Raw genomic sequence first — 22,243 nt, 5'->3', positions numbered from 1 at the left:
GTGTTAAATGTGATGCGATTGAAAATTTGGGTGCACCTAACTTTTGTGCTGGTGCACCTAAGAAAAAAAGTTAGGCGCACCAGTGCAACCAGTGCAAAAAGTTAGTCTAGAGCCCTGATATTCTAATTTTATGACCGGCACCTGTATATACATGTATAGCTGCACCACAAAAATGTTCAAAATCTAATATTCATTTTTTAGTTGAAAATTTGTTATAAAATTCCAATGGGTAGCCATCAGAGCCTGCTGCTTTCCCACTTTGGAGTGAGTTTATAGCATCCAATAATTCTGAAAGTGTTAAGAGGTTTGTCCAGTTCTTTCCAGTAAGAGTATTCAGCTGTGGTATTTGTATTGTGTCAGAACACTCTGTAGATTGTGTCTCATCTTCTTTAAGCTGAAACTATAAGGACTTACAGTGCTCCCTAAATGTGTAGGTTACATTTTTATAGTTGGTGATTTTATCTATGTTGGTTGTTTCTGTTATTGCATTAACGTACCTCCTGTTAGTGGATTTGTTGAGGTAAGATCTTAACTTTCTCTCCATGCTCCTAGTAATAGTGTTCCGATTTAAAGATGAGCTGTTCCACTTCTTTTGTTGTTAGGAGGTTAAATTCTGATTGTAGAACCCTGTCTTTTCCTATAAAGTGCCTCATTTGGAGATCTGACATATTCTTGAATAATTCTGGTAATTTCACTGATTAACTCTGATGCCTTCTTGGTCTTGGTTTATAGGAAAGATATGAAATAGTCGGTCCTCTTAAAAACACCTTCTGAGGTTCCCAAAGTATTCCTGCAGAGACCACTGAGGATGCATTTGTTTCTAAAAAAATAATTAGTTTGTTTGGAGGTGAATTCTGTAAAGTTTTCTTCTGCTAATGACAGGGGGTTAAGATGCCAGCTATGAAATGAGTGTGTAGAGCATAGTGATTCAAGCTCTACGGTCAAAGGGTGTGGTTGTCCATGGAATAACGGGACAACACAATTCACAGCTGTTTGAGGTACCAAGCCAGCTGTCCCCGTTTACTTGTCAGAATTATACAAAATAAAACAATCCTTGATCGTATTTAACACATGTATAAACAAAATAAGATCCCACAATGATCAGTTAATTAAGGGTTCTCCTTGGTCTCCTACTCAATAAGTGATGCTTTCCTCAGGACAGTCTTGACTTTATAGCCTGGGGAGCAGAAGGGGTGGAGTTAATTGCCCTCACTAGGTGGTCTTTCCGTGCTGTACCATAAAGTAAAGACAAGGCAGTTAATGGAGGCAGCGCCCCCTCTCAGCTTGGGATATCACCTACCTGAGAGGAACATGGAAGTTGACCCTCTGATGCACATGTGTGACAAGGAGCATGATGAGAGATAACAATAATGTTGTACTTAAAAGATATGATAGTGGACAATATTATTAATGAGACCTTTGATATTGCAGCTTACAAAATTCACTCTTGGGTCAGAGAGGCTCTGCTTCTGAACTTTTGAGGACATTTTGTAATCTTAAGTAAAGTAGTGTGTTGTTTTATAAATTACCTTTAACCTTAATTTTATATCATTACCAGGTATTATGGCTAAGGAGCTTAAAAGGATTAAAAGAAGGATACATTTGAAGTAACTTGCTCTCTTTTTCTTTGATATGCCACCTAAGATTGGCAAGTTCTCATTGCCCCTCTTCGCTGTCGACTGGAGCAGATGCAGCATCGCAAGGTCCTAGTTGATCCATTCTTTCACCTCTTTCAGCTCAGTCTGTGGCAGGCAGTATTGTGAACTTGAGACTGGCTTTGAATTTGATGAAACTTTAGCTACCTTTTGTTTCTCTCTCTGACCCCTTGGTCGTCTGCCCATATTTTTAAATATACTTGTAATAGTCTTCTCTGGTTGATTAAATACAGGCTATCTCTGATTTTTAATAAAGAAGCTGAAGAGCACAGCTGTAAGCCGACACCTTCTCCCCATCTTCTGTCTGTCTATCTCTCACAACAGACAAGACCAATTCCTAATATCAATTTTTAAAAAATGTACAGTAAATGAAAAATTTGCATTACAAGTGTACATATGAGCACTGACAAGTCTATATGACCACTCATGAGCAGGTGGGTGGCTGTAGGTCCTAATTCAGCCATCAGGACTGTGAAATTTTTGTGTGATTTTGCTCTTCTCTGGATTGGGGATAATGCTCTTAAATGGATACTATGTCACTGTCTCGGATCAGTCACATGTTATGAATACCACCTTCCCCCTTAAAAATGAATATGTAATCACTGCAACAGTAACCTTTGTGAAAAACATTGAGGATTAAACTTTGAAAGCTTAACTCTTTGTAGTACAAAAATCTAAAACCTATGAAACTGATATAGTAAGAAATGAAATCCCAAACATCTTTTGATGATTCTGTACATACAGCAGTTTGTGAAGGGCTGCTCCAGCATGTGTTTCAAAAGCAAAAAATAGGTGAAAGTTAAGTGCACTGTAAATGAAAATAAGACAAAACCAGTCACATCTAATTTTATTCTCTCTTTTTTCAGCTAAACCTGAAAACAGTACATGTACACAGTTTTATCCTGCATTTAAAAGTTAGAAATTAAAACCTGCACAGTGCATTAGTTGTGTGATGAGTAAAAGAAAACTCAGTTACCACAGTCTTTGATTTTATCCATCCACCCATTTTTCTGTAATTCAGGGTTGTGGGGAGTCGGAGCCCATCTGAAAAGCATCTGGAGCCAGCCCTGTACTGTATGTGATGTCACTTCAGAGCTGGACACACTCATGCACATACCTACATTCACCCATTTAGGGCCCGTTCACAGTCTCCACATAACATGTTTTTGGGATGCAGGAGAAAAGACAATGTGTCCCACACTGAAATGGATAGAATAGGTGACTTGTCTTTGATTTTATTTGAACTCAAATAAAAGACAAGTTTGCATCATTCAGTGAACCCGTGATCTAGCATATTGTTTAAAGCAGCTCTGAAAGCGTTAGAGGACTAAAGGTAATATACAGTACACACACCATTTCATTCCCACTGTTGAACCATAGACCTAAATATATATTTTTGTACTTTTTTCTGCACACATATTCTTCTGATGAGTGTTCTTTTAAAAGCTCAATTTAGGTTTCATTGATGAGTTTATGTTGACTTAAACAGTGTAAGTATAAGCCATGTTTTGAACGGTACCTATCATATAGACTCTGTAGCTCATGCTGTCTAACTACTCGATCCCTGAGGCTTATTTACGGATTTACAAGTTCAGCCCTTTTTGTCTAAGGATAGAAATTAAAATACATTTTCACTGGTTCAGTGTAGCTTATTAAAATTGTAACAAAAATATGGAATTACAGCATACTTGTCAACTGTTGGATGGGACCTGTAATGGGCTGGCACCCTGTCTACTGTTGCCTTCCACCTCATGTCAAGTGCTGCTGGGATAGGCTCTAGCCCACCTATGATCCTCTTGAATTATACTGTTTCGAAAATGATATGTTACATGGGAAATGATGCTATAACTACTTGGATTGATGACCGTAGTAAGTAACACAAAGTACAAAAACAGACAGAAAAGAGTAAATGCTGTTGGTTCTCTGGACCTAACTTGTAGGTCTTGCACATTGTCGGTCTGGTGGCAAGGCCTGCCTAAAATCACACCACATTACGACACCAGTTGCTCCCCTTACGTCCCATTTCTCTTTCCAGGCCCTGACCTCTCATCTCCAAATTCTAAACTTTGTCCTGAGGGATAACACAATAGTCTTGTAGTGGCCAGAACAAAACCAACAAAATCACATAAGGAATACCTCAATGGCATTTAACAGGCCATGTTTTTTTTTAAAGTTACCTCACCTTCAACTCCCTAAGAAGACCAGAAAAAAAAACTCCCCAAAAAAACCTTGTAGGAAAACAAAATTAAAGAAATCTTGGGAAAAGCAATTTAGAGAGAGACCAATTCTCCCCAAAAAAACCCAGGTAGATTGGTCATGTAATATGTATCAATAGGTACCCTTTGAACTCCTGTTTCACTGATCTCTACTATCTGGAGAAACATTGCATGCTTCCATTCAGGCGGCTGATCTCCTGCATTTTCTCTTCCATGGTGCTCTGTGCTTGTGAAGGACCAGCAAGCATCTAGTTGCCTCTGCATTAACAGCCTTGCAGATGCAGAACCTCTCTTGATGCTCTTTATTTTCACTAGAGCCTGTCTGAAGAACTAACGCCTGTTATGTGCCAACATTTTGATGCTTTTGTCCTGGCAGCCTCTTTTAAGCCAGGCACTCCTTCACAGTATGCACTAACTTTTTAAATCTTGTTCTTCGCAATGTGAAGACTGGTCAAATAGACGACAAACTGAATTTTTAACTGCCTTAATGCAATGATTAGTTGGCCTTACAGTGGAAGAGAACAAAAACATATTCTCAGGCATTACATACTGTACATACCTAAGAAATCAAGAATACATTTTAAGTAACAACAGAAAATGTTTTGCAATTACAAATACTTTTGTTTTAGGCATGACTTATGTAATTATGTATTATTGTTTTGTATTCAGCTGCATCAAAACTTTACCCCTTTTACCAAAGTGAAGGTCTAAAAAAACATAAAAATAACCCACTATAAAATAAATGTTTCTGTCCATTTTCTGACCATGTTTAATTATATGCACAGCTGCTGGAGGCATAGAAGCAAAAGATCAGTCCTGGAAACAATGGCAGCCTCTCACAGGACACCTTCTTTCACAAAATTCAGATCTGAGCATTTAACGTAACAAACAATGTTTTAGACCAGGAGTGGGCAAAGTCAGTCCTGGAAGGCTGCAGGGGCTGCAGGTTTTTGTTCCAACCCAGTTGCTTAATTATTACTTATTAATTTAATTAAACCCAATAGTGCATGAGGAATACACACAGGTGTAAATGGAAACAAGCTAAATGGAGAAATGCTGCTTTCTTTTGTCATTTGCATGTTATTGCTAATTAGGAGCAAATCAAAACCCAGAATACAGCTGTTTAAGCATAAAATAAGCAATAAGGGTTCAAAATCGTAACGAGTGACACAATAAAAATGAAGCAGAAGTGTTACTTGAGCAATAATGGCTTCTTATTAAGCAATTGGGTTGGAAAAACCTGCTGCCACTACGGCCCTCCAGGATTAACTTTGCCCACCCTGTTTTAGACTTTCCCAACTGGTAGTAAAATATATATATATATATATATATATATATATATTTTTTCTTTCTCTTAATTTTTACTTACAAATTTCCCTATACACCGATACATTTGTCCAGTCTTTTTTTATCTATACTAATAAAAGGCAAAGCCCTCACTCACTCACTCACTCACTCATCACTAATTCTCCAACTTCCCGTGTGGGTGGTAGGCTGAAATTTGGCAGGTTCATTCCTTACAGCTTCCTTACAAAAGTTGGGCAGGTTTTATATCGAAATTCTACGCGTAATGGTCATAACTGGAAGCAGTTTTCTCCATTTACTGTAATGGAGATGAGCTTCAATGCCGTGGGGCGGAGTTTCGTGTGACATCATCACGCCTCCCACGTAATCACGCAGTACATAGAAAACCAGGAAGACCTCAAAAAAGCGCTCAAGAAAACATGCATTATATAATTGAGAAGGCAGCGAAACAATAAGAAGCGAGCGAGTGACATATACAACCATATTCATGAGTTCTGCTACTTCGGAAAGAAAGCACGGTGTAAACCTAAACTTTAAATTAAGTTCATAGACAGGCTACCGCTGGCGTTTCACATACACACAGGTAATGCGGGATACAAGTTTATTGAGAGGACGAGGATATAAACGAGAGTTTTGATCACTTTGTAACTAAGTTAAAATTGTAGGTAAAGGGGTGTGCTTATGCAAATTCTGAGAGACTGTGTTTGTGGGGATTGACAGTTAAGGCGGGTGGGGGAGTCACGTCATCATCTCCCCTCCCACCTCATTTTGCACTGAGCTGAGCTCCGCGGCTAACGCTATCTTCCGAAGCAACTTCCTCAGACTGCCACCAAATACTCACAGAAAAATCCACAAGTTAATACACACGCTGTCTCTATAGAGTTTCTACACACTGAATCCTCCAGGCACTACTTACAAAAGGTCACATTGACAATCGTGTTACGTTATTTTTAAAATCTTTCCTTTTCTTAGCACAAGCACAGCCGAGAAGCTTCGATGCATGTGCTCCATAACGCGTGTAAAAAATAATGCATTTAATCACACTTTGCATTACAAGCAAAGGGAGCTTTTGTCAATGCATGATTTCCTGGTACACGGATTACATTAATCAGCATCCCGATTCATTTTACCCTCGCACCACCTTAGTTTGAGAAGAAGTATGAAAAATATGAGGTTAACACAGAAAAACAGATCACCAATTCAAGCTTTATGAATAATCGATTCACCATCAATAATTGTTTTGGTAAAGCCATCCTCCTTCCATTTTATAATTTTTCCGCCACTAGCCATGATTAAATGAACAGTAAATAAAGTAAGAGCAAAGCGAGGGTGACTTATTTAGGCAGGCATATATATGACAGCAACACTCATGACAATGTCAATCATGTTACGCTATTATTAAAATGTTTCCTTTTCTTTTTCATTACTTCTTTAGCACACTACTTCTCCGCTGCCAGGCGCGGGTAGTTTGCTATATATATATATATATATATATATATATATATATATATATATATATATATATATATATATGAATGACCTCCAAAGAGCTGAGACTTTTGATATCATGAACGTGTCTGCAAACTGGGGTCTCCTGCCCAGCAAAAGTCGAGCAGCCAGCGCTGCATAGCTGTGCCGCCTTTGAGACGCTGACTGCGCTTCTGCCTTAAGTCAAAGTGAGCACTTTTAATTTTTTTCATCCTCCCCCTGCGCTATAGCCCAGACAAATGCAAACACGGGACCCCTTTTCTATACCACGGCAAAATAATATTAAGGCGATTCACAATCGAGGCGAGGTGAGGCACAAATTTGAACGTTCACATAGAAAATGTAATTTCAATGTACCTGTACTTCTTAAACGTTAATGTTTTACTGTTTAATAACTTATAGACTATATTTCATTATTTTTCCCTTGCACTCAGTGACCAAAGCTATACACACACATATAGACACATACAAACATACACACAAGTATATGTATGTGTATATATATATATACACACACACACACATACATACACACATATATATAATTTGTGTGTGTGTATGTATGTATGTGTGTGAATATATGATGTAGATAGGTATGTATGTATATCATCATCACGCCTCCCACGTAATCACGCAGTACATAGAAAACCAGGAAGACCTCAAAAAAGCGCTCAAGAAAACATGCATTATATAATTGAGAAGGCAGCGAAACAATAAGAAGCGAGCGAGTGACATATATAACCATATTCATGAGTTCTGCTACTTGAAACAAAGCACGATGTAAACCTACACTTTAAATTAAGTTCATAGACAGGCTGCGCTGGCGTTTGTAATTTAGTGCCTGCCCATATAAGGCCGTCCGTCAGCGGCAATCCAATAGCAAACTGCCACGCGTAAATATTCACGGGTGAAGGACTGTGCTTATGGAGAGGAAGATGAGATGGTCAGGGTGGTGTTTGACACAAACTCAGCGAAACTGCGAGAGAAAGTTTTAAGTGCCAGGACTAAGGTAACATTAAATAAAGCTATGGACATAGCACGAGATGGCACCAGCACAGCTGGGAACCTTCGATGCAAGTACACCGAGTGGCTCACGTGAACTGACGCAGTGCACAGATAAAAAGCAACAGTTCCAAAGAGCTGAACAAAAACCGAATTACACAATTGAAAAGGCAGCAAAAATATGAAGCGCCTGATAAGCATATTCATAAATGCAGCTACTGTGGAAACAAAGCACACGGTGGAAAAAGTCAATGTCCCGCTAAAGGAAGACAGTGTAAAAAAAACCCGTGCATGCAGTGTGTCAGGTCTCAGATAAAGAAGAAGACGAGCTGTTCATTGATGCAGTAAGAAACGAATCGATGAATGAAACCTGTCATCTTTACAACGATTGACAAACACGGAATGTAACTTGAACACAACACATCCTACAAATACGAACCTGATTGAAAGAAATAATGATAATCAAATCCTTGATGACAGCAACACTCAGTAACACTCACAAAACAAATACTGTATATTGACAGTCATGTTACGTTATTTTTAAAATGTTCCCTTTTCTTTTCTACCTTTTTAACACACTACTTCTCATGCGACGCGGGTATATATATATATATGTATATATATATATCCCGCTCTACATACTCGAATAATGGATACTTTATTCGCCATCAATGATTGTTTTGGTAAAGCCATACTCAGTGTATTCATTAGATGAACGGTAAAAAAGTAAGAGCGAGGAGAGGATGACTCATTGAGGCATGCAGGCTGTAGTGCACGTCAACTCTATCTGAATTGCGATCACATTTGAAAAAATATATCTTTTCAAGTTCTATTTAGTCCATATGTGTCAAACTCAAGGGCCGCGGGCCACATCCGGACCAGCGTGTAATTATATCCTGCCCGCGAGATCATTTTATATACTGTATTATTGTTATTAAAGCCGGGTATATGAAGCGCTGGTAACACAATAAACTACAGATCCCATAATGCAGCGCTTCAGCTGCCTTGCTAACACTTACCGCTTACTAGAGTTATTGCGCACTGAGTTTGCACGGCGCTTTGGTGACTTTGAAGAACAAAAAAAGTCAGTTTACATGCGGCTCAAACCTTGTGCATGTTTGGTAGCACATATCTGTGTGAGAAGCTCTTCTCAGTGATAAAGACTAACAAAACAGCACACAGGAGTCGCCTCACTGATGAGCACCTGCAATCCATCCTGAGAATCTCCACAACACAGAACCTCACACCAAACAGAAGCGAACTTGTGGCCAAAAAGATGCCAGGCGTCCAGCTCTAAAATGACATATGAGCAAAGACAACTGAATGATTTGATTTTTATTGCACGTAAGAGCGGAGTCAACCGTTTAACAAACAGCGTATTGCACTGATACTGAAATAGCTGTGTGTGTATATATGTAGATATGTATGTATATGTATATATATGTTTATATATGTGTGGGTGTATGTATGTATATATATATATATGTATTTGTGTGTATATATGTGTGTGTATGTATGTATATGTGTGTATATATGTGTATATGTATAGATATGTATATATATATGTGTGTGTGTGTAAATATATATATGTAAATATATATATATATATATATATATATATATATATATGACAACAACACTCATCACTCACAACAGTGACAAAACAATTACATTGACAATCAGGTTACGTTATTTTCAAAATGTTTCCTTTTCTTTTCATTGCTTCTTTAACACACTACTTCTCTCAGGCTGGTATTTTGCTAGTATATATATATATATATATATATATATATATATATATATATATATATATGTATGTATGTATGTATGTATGTATGTATGTATGTATGTATGTATGTATTTATGTGTATATATATATATGTGTGTGTGTGTGTGTATATATATGACAGCAGCAATCCAAGCTGTGAGAAAACAGTAAAAAGGAGGCGTGTCAGACGTCGTGGTACATTTTCTGATGCAGCTGCCGAAAACAACTTCGTGACGCTGCCGCCAAATACACAAAACAATTACTTTGACAATCATGTTACATTATTTTTAAAATGTTTCCTTTTCTTTTTCATAACTTCTTTAACACATGACATCGCTGTGAAGCGCGGGTATTTTGCTAGTACTCTAATATTCTTAAAGTGAGACCCTGAATTTTTTGCTCCTGCTTTCTGTTTTAAACAAGGAAAACGCAGCAAAAATGATTTGTTTACTCCAAAAAATGTCCTGGCCTCATGTATAGCAGAAATCACTTGTACACACTTCTAATACCATTGTGTTAATGGTTGCCATATTTCTAAAATGTACAAGCCAATCAGTTCTTCATAAAACATCTGCTAACATTTCAATATTCTTGCCATTAAGGGCTAAACTTTGATAAGAAACCAAGCAAAATATATTTTTAACTGTTTAAATTGATTCAAGGAGATATGTATATTGTTATTAGGAATATAGCTAATTACAGAAACCACATAGCTGAGGCACTTTCACAGAAATTCAGAATTTCAGCGCTTAGCATGGTGTATGTATTATTGGTAGATTTTCAGTAGAAGAGTCAGATTTGGTAAAACTCCAATTAGTAATGCAGATAAGATTCTTCCAGATTAAAACACAGATTGTATGCCTCCCATAGAACAGGTGATAGAAACATATCATTGTGCTAAGACATTTTATGTAAAGTAGTAGGAAGTAATCTTTGTTTTGCAAACCTATATATTTCATAGTGCTTTGACACAATTTTATAATTGATCCAATCTCTCCTGATATTATATCTAGGTTTACAGTTTGCTTATTTGTCCAAGAGTCTATATCTGCCCATTCATCAGTTGGTCTGAACCTGCATTTTCCATTTCTATTCAGTATCAAGACTAAGGCAGGGACTAACCCTGGATGGGATTCACAGAACACAAACACATACATATGAGATACCATCCCAATCTAAAGACACCCAGTTAACCTAAATCCATGTTTTTGCCATGCAAGGAAGAAAAGGAGTATCCTGGCCAGAGGTTGTAAATGAGGTTGTGAGGGAGCAGGGCTTATGTCCTTATTTTTTCTAATGTTCTTAGATCCTGTTTCGTTCCTTTTATTGGTGTAGACTCATTTAGCCTATTCTCAGAAATAGATGTTTTGTTTTAATGCAATAAACGTCATTTTTAAAGCACCATGTAGTGACCGTCATTGTTTTCCCACAAATTAAAACCTGAAAAATTGTAGTCTGCTGCTTCTTCACATATCCTTTACTAAAATTATAAAGGACTAAAATATAAGATAATGGAAATACCTATAAAGGCTAAAATGCATTAGGCCACCGTTTGTCTTCAGAACAGCTGTAGTCCTTGTTGAAATGCTGTCAAACAAGTCTTGAACTGTATGCATTCGGATATTTGACTATTTCTTACGATGAAAAGACTCCAGATCTTTGGGGGAAGAAAAAGATGGAAATCTACATTGAACTCTGCACTCCAGATCTTCCCATGAAGTTTCAATAATATTTAGATCTGATCAATGAGGAGGCCATGTAAAGCACTTCAGTTCTTGCTGGTGTTTATGAAACCACTCAAATTAGTTTTGAGATGTGTATTTAGAGCTTACCATCCTGGAATGGAGGAAATTCCTGAGGTAGTATTATTTACAACATATAGTACACAGTCTTCTGTAAAATGTCCTCACATTCCTTGTCTGTTTATAGGACAATTCAGAGCAGCCACTGGACTCCCACAACACTGCTCCTCATACCAAGGCAAATCCCCCAGTATAAGTCACTGTGTATTAATGGAATCCTTTGACCTTATCTAAGTGAAAACCCATTCAGGATGTATTTTTCCCATAAGAAATAATGGAAATACCCATAATGTGTTCCTAACCTCCCACAGCACCATTTACTTAACCTTTTCATAATAAAAAAAAGGTTGTATAATGTGCATAATTTACCAAAAACACCAATAATTTTTCTAATGTACTAACCATAAAGTTATAAAAAGTGCCTAGCCTACCAGAAACAACAATTTTATACTGTACTCACCATTTAAGTTGACATCTTTGGCTTGCAGGAAGGGAGGAGGAGGAGAATGAAATGGAAAGTGGTTATTGTTTAGAAGGAGAGTCTCCTTCCATAAGAACATCAGGACTCTGGCTCTCTGGTGTCCTTTCTCTCCTTGGGAGAGGCTGTAGCCCACTAGGACCTGCTTCTGGCTCATTAGGTCTCAACCTTTTCAGAAATAAAAACGGGTCTAAGGTTGTCTGTTTCTGTCTTCAACACAGTTCTGTAGTGCGACATGACATTGTCATTAAGCAAGTTAATGCAACAATTAGCTTTTTCTCTGTCTGGGTGGGTCTTCTCTACAAATGTTTGTAGCTCTGTCCATTTTTTCAGGATGTCCTTTATTTCAGAAGAGGAAATTTGCTGCACTGATTGTTGATCCTCTTTAAGACAATATTTCTGCAGATATAAACCTTTTTTCTAGCATTTTAAATTACTGGACTATATTGACTCGCCTACAGTTTTAATGTGCAGCACCAGTCAAAGGTGCTCAAATTCCCCAGTTCACACACACACAGATCTGCCCATCGCATCTTTTTCTCTTTACATGCACACTACTTCTTCAGAAAAGAATCCACAGAGTAATTGCATACACATCGAAATAAGTCAGAATCCTTTTCTTTTTTGTGAATGCAAGAAAAGTTGTTTTCAACTCACAATTATGTTCACTTAACATGAAATTTTAATGTGACCCCTGAGAAGCAAATGTTGTGTTTTGGAAATAAAACCGCTACTTATGAGGGCAGAGGCGGCATAACGATTATAAACAGTATGACTCAAAGGTCACAGCAGAGTTAACCCTGAGATCTCAAAAGAAACGAAATCAAAATATTTTAAAATAAACTGTTCAGGAGAGTAAGTATATGTCCTTTTTATTCAAAAAGGAAAACATGCACATTTATTTTACTGAAACTGAATATACAGAGTGTTTTGCCAAGGAGTGTTCCACTATGAAATACATTGCTTATACAATTTTAGCCCACATTCTGTTTAGAAATTTATTTTACCCGGTAACACCAACACCCCTGAACATACAGTAATTCAAACAGTTGGTTGCTGAGGGGGGATGTTTAAGAATGCTCTGGGGTGAAATATTTGGGTTGATGGCCATTCAGTAAGTCTGTGACAGAAAGCAGGACAGTTTGCAAATACTATATAAAGCAAATCCCTAGGCCAGGCCTCTACAAAACTGTATTTACAAATCACATGGTAGAGGAACTGTTGTGTTTTTTACTTGATAAAATGAAATGGTTAGCAGTTAAAATAACATTAAATTATTACTTTGGTGATCCTTTTAACTTTATCATTTAATAATGAACCAATAGTTCAAGCCTTTTAAGTGTTTGGCATTCTATACCATATATAAACCAAATAGCAAGTCACTTTGACATGTTTGTAAAACAGAGCAGAGTAGACTGTTTGTTTGTTTGTTTGTTTGTTCCATGCACAGCCACTAATAATAATAATACATTTTATTTATTAATAAGCACCGTTCTAAAGACTCAAGGACACCGAACAATAGATAAAATACACATTATAAACAAAACTAAAATATAAAAGTTAAAATCAGACAGAGCAATTATAGTCAAAGAGAAAAAGTAGTCTTAAACAAATGAGTTTTAAGTTTAGATTTGAAAAGTGAGAATGAACCAATGTTTCTAAGCTCGGAAGTTAATGAGTTCCAGAGCTTGGGAGCAGAGCAACTGAATGCCCTGCTCCTCATGGTGGTAAGACGGACGAAGGGGAGAATCAAGTGGATGGAGGAAGACGATCTAAGGGTTCGGGAGGGAATGGCAACATGGAGGAGGTCGGACAGATAGGGAGTGGTAAAGGTTGTGGATAGCCTTAAAAGTTAACAGAAGAATTTTGAATTGAACTTAACTGGAAGCCAGTGAAGCTGATGCAAGACGGGAGTGATATGGTGAATAGAGGGGTTCTAGTAATGATGTGGGCAGCTGAATTCTGGACCAGTTGAAACTTAGAGATTTGCGAGAAAAACCAAAGAAAAGGGAATTGCAATAATCCAGATGAGAAATGACAAGGCTATGAACAAGGATAGCAGTGGTGTGGGGAGTGAGAGAGGGTGAATACAATTAATGTTACGCAAGTGGAAATATGCAGACTGGGAAATGTTATTGATGTGGGACTGAAAAGATAAAGTAGTATCAAGCATGACACCCCGACTCTTAAATCTGTGGGGAAGGGGAGACAGAGGAATTATCAATAACAAATGAAAATCATCAATTTTGGATAATGGAGAACTTAATTTTTGTCACTATTTAAATTAAGAAAATTTTAAGAAAACCAGGATTTAATTTCTGCTATTCAATCAATAAGTGAGGAAGGTAGAAAGGAAGCAGTAGGTTTGCTAGTGAGGCAGAGCTGGGTGTCGTCAGCATAACAGTGGCAGCTAATGTTATATTTACGAAAGATATTGCCAAGGGGAAGGAGGTAAATAATGAAAAGGGGGGGCCCTGGGGCACAACTGAAGTAACAGCGGTGGGTTGGGATGTGAAAGTTTTAAGCTGAACAAACTGACTGTGCCCTAAGATTTAGGATCTAAACAAATCTAGTGGAGTGTGGGTAATGTAATGGAAGATAATCTATTAAGAAGAGTAGTGTGACAAATAGTGTCAAATGCCGCACTCAAATTAGCTGCCATAAGAAAGTTGTTAGTAATTTTGATAAGTGCTGTTTCTGTACTATGGACAGGGCAAAAACCAGACTGGAACTGTTCATACAGATTATTTTGAGATAAATAAGAATGAAGTTGAATAGCCACTATTTTTTTTTTTTTGAAGAATTTTGCAAATGAAGGGTAGATTAGAAATAGGACGAAAATTACTGACGTTAGTCTGATTGGCACCAGGTTTTTTCAGAATTGGGGTTATTGCAGCCGTTTTCAAAAGACAGTACCACTAGTGAGAGAAGAGTAAATTATAGCAGAAATAAGGGGAGCCAGAGAGGGGTTGCAGGCTTTGACCAGAATTGTAGGGAGGGGGTCCAGTTGACAGGTGGATGGTTAGAGTTACAGATGAGATCTAAGGTTTCTGAGAAAGTAGAAAACTGAAAAGAGATGAAGATGGGTGAGTAGGTGGGTGAAATTCAAATGAAGTACTGGAGGAATCCTTACCGTGAGACTAGTGTATCCTCTGGATTTTTTCATTAAAAAGACATAAGGGTATTGCAAAAATCTGTTGAATAAAGGTGAGAAGGTAAAGAATCCGGGGGTTGTGTGATATTATTAAGCAGTGAAAACAATGACTTGGTGTTACCTTTATTGGAAGAAATTATGAGAGTCTAATAGTTAGATTTGGTTTGAGCAATACAGTCCTTGTAATAAAGTCTATGGTTTTTTGTACATCTCTTTGTGAACAAAGTACAGTGGAACCTTGGATTACTAGTAACTTGGTCTGCGAGTGTTTTGCAAGATGAGGTAAAATTTTTAATAAATTTTGACTTGATAAACGAGCGAGGTCTTGCAGTATGAGTAGTCTGTATACGGTTTGTCTGCCAAGCGTCACGTGATCACAGCTGAGCTGATGGTGGTTCTCTCTCTCTCGCTGGAGGATTGTGAGTAATCGTCTACCATTCTCGGGCCCAGTCGACATGCCTCACTCATATAGTCAACATCCGTATGAGTGTATACTGTTTACTATAGTATGGTGACTACGTGTGTGTGCTGTAACATGTGAGTCCCTGTCTTGGACCCCAAAACACAAAGCTGAGTCTCAGTACTTTAGCAACACCAGCTTTATTCAGCTTGAAACAGGAACAGCACGGTTATTTATTGTAGCAGGATCTGCCAGTCTCCTATACACAGACACAGCAGTCAGGCAGGGTCAGGGCCAGGTTAGTGGCCAAGTAATGCTGTGGCCTGCATTTATAATTTTCCTTGTATCACCCATCAACAGCAGGCGCTTATAGCATGTCTGTGATCTTTTCGGATTCACTTTTATGTCCAGCCTGCGGTTGTTTCAGAACGCTCTTCCCCGTGTCGTCCCGTTGCGTGGAATCCCAAAAGAGTTTAGAAACTCAGTCACACCAGCCATGATTCTTTTCAAAGGAAGAGTGCAGATTAATTTGTTTTATGTATTTTTACTTTAGATTTTGTATTAATCATTTTTATATGAATAGTTTTGGGTTGTGGAACGAATCATCTGAGTTTCCATTATTTCTTATGGGGAAATTCGCTTTGATGTACGAGTGCTTTGAAACACAAGCACATTTCCAAATTATGCTCGCAATCCAAGGTTCTGCTGTGTAGGATACAGTGTGTGTGTGTATATACTGTATATATATATCAAAATCATAAGCACCACTCATTAAGCACACACATTGGTAGTAAAATTCCATCTAAATCCTTGTTGACTGTTCCAGAACGCTAACTGGTTCTGTTATGTGATATTTAGTCTTTTCCTTCTTTTAATTTAAATAATTGCCTTCTGTTTAATTTTTTTAATGAGTGTACAGTTTCCCCATGTAAAAGGTTTATGTACAAATCTTGTTATATGAATACACAATAGACATGGTCATTACATTATCCACCTTAATAAAAGGACAAGTGTCTTTGTGTGTGGCTGGTGCTGTGTCTCTTTTATGTACCATTTGGTATGGGATTGGTTAAAGCAGTGCTAATGTTTATGAAACACCATGTGTTGGAATAAAAATGCAATAATTTTATTACTACATGCATTACAAAATACAATAGATAGTTCACTGCAAACATTAACAGAATAGACTGAAGTCTGCGTTGATTACTCAGATTTCATCCTGTCCTTGATGGGTAGCATAGCTAATCTGAAGAATAAACTTGTGAGATCAATTCCATTTTTTAAATGTAAAAATGTTAAAATTGACCACAGTCAAAAATACTGCAATTTTGTTTAGCAGCATGCAACAACCATTAAATCAGTGAGACGTGACATAAGGACAACACAACCTGTGGAAAAGTGTTTGAATGAAAGCAAAACGTCATTGACAAGATCAAGAATGGTACAAAATAAAGTCAAAGAAGATTTGGATGCTAAATGGGAAGAGGTAACCTTTTATTGTTCAAGTATGTTAAAAATTTTATAACAACTGGTTTATAGGTTTATATGGTTTGATTTTGCAGATATAATAATGAAATCCTATACATTTCATCTATCCATCCATTTTCCAATCCGCTGTATCCTAACTATATGGTCATGGGGGTCTGCTGGAGCCAATCCCAGCTAGCACAAGGCAGGAACAAACCCCGGGCGGGCGCCAGCCCACCGTAGGGCACACACACCCACACACCAAGCACACAATAGGGACAATTTAGAATTGCCAATGCACCTAACCAGTATGTCTTTGGACTGAGGGAGGAAACCCACGCAGAAACAGGGAGAACATGCAAAGTCCATGCAGGGAGGACCCAGGAAGCGAACCCGGGCCTCCGATCTGCGAGGCAGCAGTGCTACCCACTGTGCCACCGTGCCTCCCCTATAAATTTCAGTATGTCGTTTTTGGGATGTATTCCCTGTTTCTGTCAGTGGTGGTGTAAAAGTACTACGAAACAAGTTCTGTTAGCTAGTGTCGAGTACATTCTCTTGTGCATGTATGAATTCTTCTCTTGGCAATTTTAGTTTTCCTCCAATATCTAAAAGACATAAAGATTAGACTGACTGGGAAGTCAAAATCTATATACAGTATATAAAACTGTAAGGCTTGTATGTCTGTCACGCAAAAACTCACACCGCCTTTGAAGCTTGATCTTGGTCTCAGTTGACAGCTTATACCATGACACATGCAATGTGGCCCATGGTTTTCATGATCATGGGATAGCAGCACTGAAATTGGGCTTCAAGTGCCCCTCATGGCTGTGCTACCTCACACATACCTGACGTGATAAGTGCATCTGCCTGAACACACTGCTGCTGACAGAATAGCAATCCCTCTATTGTACATGCGGCCAAGAGCAGTCACAGTTTAAGCTTTCAGTGCGCCATGCATGCCACTATGCAGCATTGATACGCAAGGTCACTAGCACACACTGTCCTACATGGCTGACATGTCAGGTAGGGCTGAGAAATGACACAGCAGGCCAAACACAAAACCAGCTTTGCCAACTGGAGACCCTCACAGTAATCTCAGCAGAGAGATGGGACTTCTTGTTTTCATGAGCGCTGAATGCACCACCTGCTCCTCTGTGCATTAAGGTCACATGTTAGATAGTATAAGAAACTCAATGACAAGTGCTGATAGCAACCTGCTTTACACAAGCAGGCAGATCCTCTTCATCATCACTCGCGTGAGACCACGACAGAACAGAATAAACCCCAATTTTATCTGTAGCTCGTGCAGATGCTGTTATTTAGATTTATGCTAGGAACAAACAGAAGACCATGCTTTTCAGTGAGCAGACATTGATTTAAACCCACTATTGAAAAAAGTTGGTCATAATTTTAGGCTTTGATGACAAAATTTTACCAGTTTTTGCTTTGACTGAATTAACTTTAAATCGGCTTTCTAAAATCAAAATAAAACAGAGGTGCTTATATTGAGTCCACCAGCTAAAGCCCAAATTGGTCTTGGACTTCTTGGCTCTTTCTCTGCCTTTTCCAAACCTCATGTCCGCAATCTTGGTGTTACCTTTGATAGTAACCTCTCTTTTGAGAAACAAGTACATTCTGTAGTCAAGAGTTGCTTTTTCCCCACTTCGTCTATTAGGTAAGATAAATCCTTTTTTATCTTCTAAAGACCTTGAGAAAGCTACTCGTGCTTTTATTTTTTCTCACCTCTATTATTGCAATTCGCTGTATTCTGAGATTAACAAATCTCTGATACACAGGTTACAGCTGGTCCAAAATGCTGCCGCTCGCTTTCTGGTTGGGGCAAGGAAGTATGACTCTGTTTCTCCTACTTTAGCTTCTTTACACTGGCTGCCTGTCAGTTTTTGAATTGATTTTAAAATCTTGCTGCTAGTTTTTAAATCGTTACATGGACTTGCTCCTGTCTATTTATCTGAATTGTGTATTTTACACCAGCCATCCAGAGTGCTTAGATCTTCTGGTCAGTTGTCCCTTGTTGTCCCTCGCACCAAATGTAAAACCAAGGGGGACAGGGCCTTTGCAGCTGCTGCCCCTCGCCTGTGGAACTCTCTACCTCATCATATTAAGGAGTCGTCTACAATTGAACAGTTCAAAACAAAATTAAAAACTCACTTCTTTTCACTTGCATTCAGTGACCTTCAGTAATACTGATGGTTTTCCTCTTTGTGATCATATAACATTATTTCTATTTATTATCTATCTTATTTTATGTTCATATATTTTATTACTATTTGTTTTATTGTTTATTGTTTTTTCTTTTATTCTATTATTGTAAAGCACTTTGGCCGCAGCATTACTGTGTTGTTTTAAATGTGCTATATAAATAAATTGACATTGACATTTCAAAAAATTATAAAAGAACTTCAGCCAATGCTAAATAATGACCAAACACTGAAAAATGTATTTCCTGAGCCTCCCCTCCTGGCATACAGACAACCACCAAAAATAAAGTTGACATTGACTTTAAAGTTACAGTGCTTACGGGCAACTTCAAAACACAGCAAGAGGGAAAAGAATAGGGAGTTAAACTCATGGTAAAATGTAATACATTACAACATGGCTTGAATAAAGACAAGAGTTTTATGGCCAGATATGAGGATTGTTTACATCTCTCAGACTGACACAGATAACCTGTCAACAGAGCCACATTGTTTTGAAAAACTCATCTAACTTCAAAGGACTTTGTTGGACAGTTATCTTATCCAAAGATCTTGACCATACATTGTTCTTCTCTCTCTTTCTTGTTAAATTAACCTTAGCCTGAATGAATCTATTATTTTTGTACATTCAAGACTTCTCATTTAAAGATTTACCAATGTTGTTTCTTGTTCTAGTGTGTATATTAACACATGGAACTCCAGTTTCTGTATTACATCTTGCCTAAAGAAGATGCCTGACTTGCCTCGAAAGCTTGCATATTGTAATCTTTTTAGTTAGCCAATAAAAGGTGTAATTTTCCTTGGCTTTTCTCTAAAAATATGTGTCAAGGGTTTATATATGTACTCATTAGCCTCCTTAAGAACATGAGGATAAATATTATCTGGGCCTGGTGATTTGTTTGATTTCATCTTATTTAATCTGAGCAGCACTTCTCCCTCTACAATTTCCAAATCCCTCAGTACCTCTTTAGTAGTTACGTTTACCTCTGGGAGGTTATCCACTTGCTCACTTGTAAACACTTCAGAAAAATGTAAGTTTAGGGCATCTGCTATTTCATTGTCTGTATCTTTTAATTCCCTTTTACTATTCCTGATGAACTTGACCTCCTCCTTAACTGTTCTTTTACTACTAAAATACTGAAAGAATCTCTTGGGGTCTTCTTTCGCCTTCTTTCTGCTATATTCCTCTCCAACTGTCTTTTAGCCTCTCTGATATCCTTCTTAATGGTTGCCGTCATGTTCTCATACGTGCTACGATTCACTTTGCAGTCATTAGTCTTATATGCCTTATAAAGAAGTTTTTTTCCTTTGCAACTTCTTTTTTAAATATTTATTAATCCACTGTAAATTTTTTTTTTTTTTTTTTTAATTTCCTACTAATTCCAAATTTAGTTATGTACCTCTCCTGCATTGTGAAGGACATGTTTGTTAGACCACTGATATGTGCAAAAACGCCAGAAAATATGAAAGGTTGATACAAGCAGTAAACACTCACCAAGATGTTAGTTGATAAGAGTTAAAACAATTCAAAATAGTCAAACTAGATTTATTGCATCACCCGTATATAAAATAAAGTGTTTACATTTTTAGAAATTATTTACTTTTTTTACCCTTTACACTCAATTAATGAAATTGTTAAATGGAACCCTAGCTTAAATTATTTGTAAACTCATTTAAAAAAATATGCTTAATGGTGAAGCTCATTTTAAAACGGTTGTTAAAAAATTATGACAAGGTAAATGAGCAGCATTAACTAATTAATTTTTGAACCTCTTCATATTCAGACCCATTTGTCAAGTGACTAAGTTATCTTTTATACTAGCTTTTCAAAACTCATGCATGCTGCACTCCGAGAATTTCTTTCAGCTTTGTAAAATCTTGCACTAAGAATTTCCACTGGCAGTGATGTACGTCAGGACTTCCCAGTTTTGAATGTAATTTGTTTGAGGTTTAGCCCCAGGTGCTCCAGTGTCCACCCCCAGTTCAAAGACACAGAGGTTTGTTGGATTGGAGGTGCTAAACTGGCCCGAGTGTGTGTTTTTTCTGTCTGTGTGTGTTCATCCTGCGCTGCTCTGGCGCCCTGGTCAGTGGTTGTTCAAGCTTTGTGCCCTGTGCTTGCTGGGACTGGCACCAGTTCCTTTGTGACCTGCTCAGCATGTATGAATGGATGGAAAATTGTTTTAACAATATGTTTGTCTTCTCACTTTTTTCTCTTAGTAATATTTATGTGAGAAACCATTACTAAAAGAAACCAAAAATGTTTACTTTATTACTGTATATGGCTATTGTTATTTGTCTCTTTACAACTCCACTATCATTATGATAGTAATATGGAACGGATACAACATGTTCACCAGCTAAATGAATCCATAAGAATGATTTCTACTGTAGCACTCCTGGCAAGATTAATGAAAGCGAATAGGTGGTTATGTTGGTGAAGTAGAAAAACTGAATACACAGAAATGGTTCACTGTCTTATGACATTTTTGTAGATAAATATACTGCTGTCCAGGGCCCCTTTATCCAAAGTGTATCACAAATCGTACATAAACAACCATGTATATTTTATGTGGCAAAGTAGTCATAACTCTTAAGTGAAAGCTAAGATTTTTCCAACAAAACAATGGATTAATTATAAAATTGTAATTAGTTACACAATTGCTAAGAAGCTTTAAAGCCATACCACAAGCACTTCAGAACAGGTCATCCACCAGAAGCTAAGCATGTTTGGGATCAGCCAGTACTTGGATAGGAGACCATCTAGAAACAGCTTAGTTTGCAGGTGGAAGAGGGGACGCTTATCCTATGGTCTGAATGTGGATCCCAAAGCCCCAGTGGAGTGATGGGGACACTTTTGTACAAATGGCACTTTGGATGAGATGTAAAGCCAAGGCCCTGACTGTCTGTAGTCATAAAAGATCCCCGAGCGTCCTTTGTAAAAAGTAGGGTGTATCCCAACGTCCAGGCTGAACTGCCCGTCACGGCGTAGTCATTGTGGCCCCCAATTCATCCCCTGTCTCTAATTGGCTATCTCACTCACCACTTTGCCACCTAACAGCTAATCCAGATGAATGCTATACATTAGTGGTGGTTGAAGTGGCTCCCCACTCACTCAGGCGTTTTGAGTAGTGAGAAAAACTCACTACTATGTAAATGTAAGAATTATTATCAATTTTTTTTTTTTTGAACAGATATTTTTATTTTGGCAAAAAAGACACATTAAATAATCAAATATAATCAGATATATAAAAGCCATATTGACAAGCATTCCTGTTTGTTACCTGCTTTTTCA

General features: G+C 37.7%; 1 protein-coding gene across 7 annotated transcripts in view; it reads left to right on the top strand.

The window, feature by feature from the left end:
* The window catches only part of vrk2 (VRK serine/threonine kinase 2), a 178,042-nt gene that overhangs the window by 152,810 nt on the left and 2,989 nt on the right, over positions 1-22,243 (top strand). For 4 of the 7 annotated variants that reach the window (XM_039738962.1, XM_039738963.1, XM_039738959.1 and 1 more), the window contains one exon: positions 16,605-16,754. The exons of 2 other annotated variants lie outside the window; for them this stretch is intronic. In XM_039738962.1, coding sequence (XP_039594896.1) covers positions 16,605-16,754 — 150 coding nt within the window. The remainder of the gene's footprint in view (positions 1-16,604; positions 16,755-22,243) is intronic. One more of the 7 variants, XM_039738961.1, reaches the window with a different exon arrangement.

This window comes from Polypterus senegalus, chromosome 16, assembly GCF_016835505.1.
Source record: "Polypterus senegalus isolate Bchr_013 chromosome 16, ASM1683550v1, whole genome shotgun sequence".
Lineage (NCBI taxonomy): Eukaryota > Metazoa > Chordata > Cladistia > Polypteriformes > Polypteridae > Polypterus > Polypterus senegalus.
Note: the sequence above shows the minus strand (reverse complement) of the source record. Positions and strands in the feature narration are given on the sequence as shown.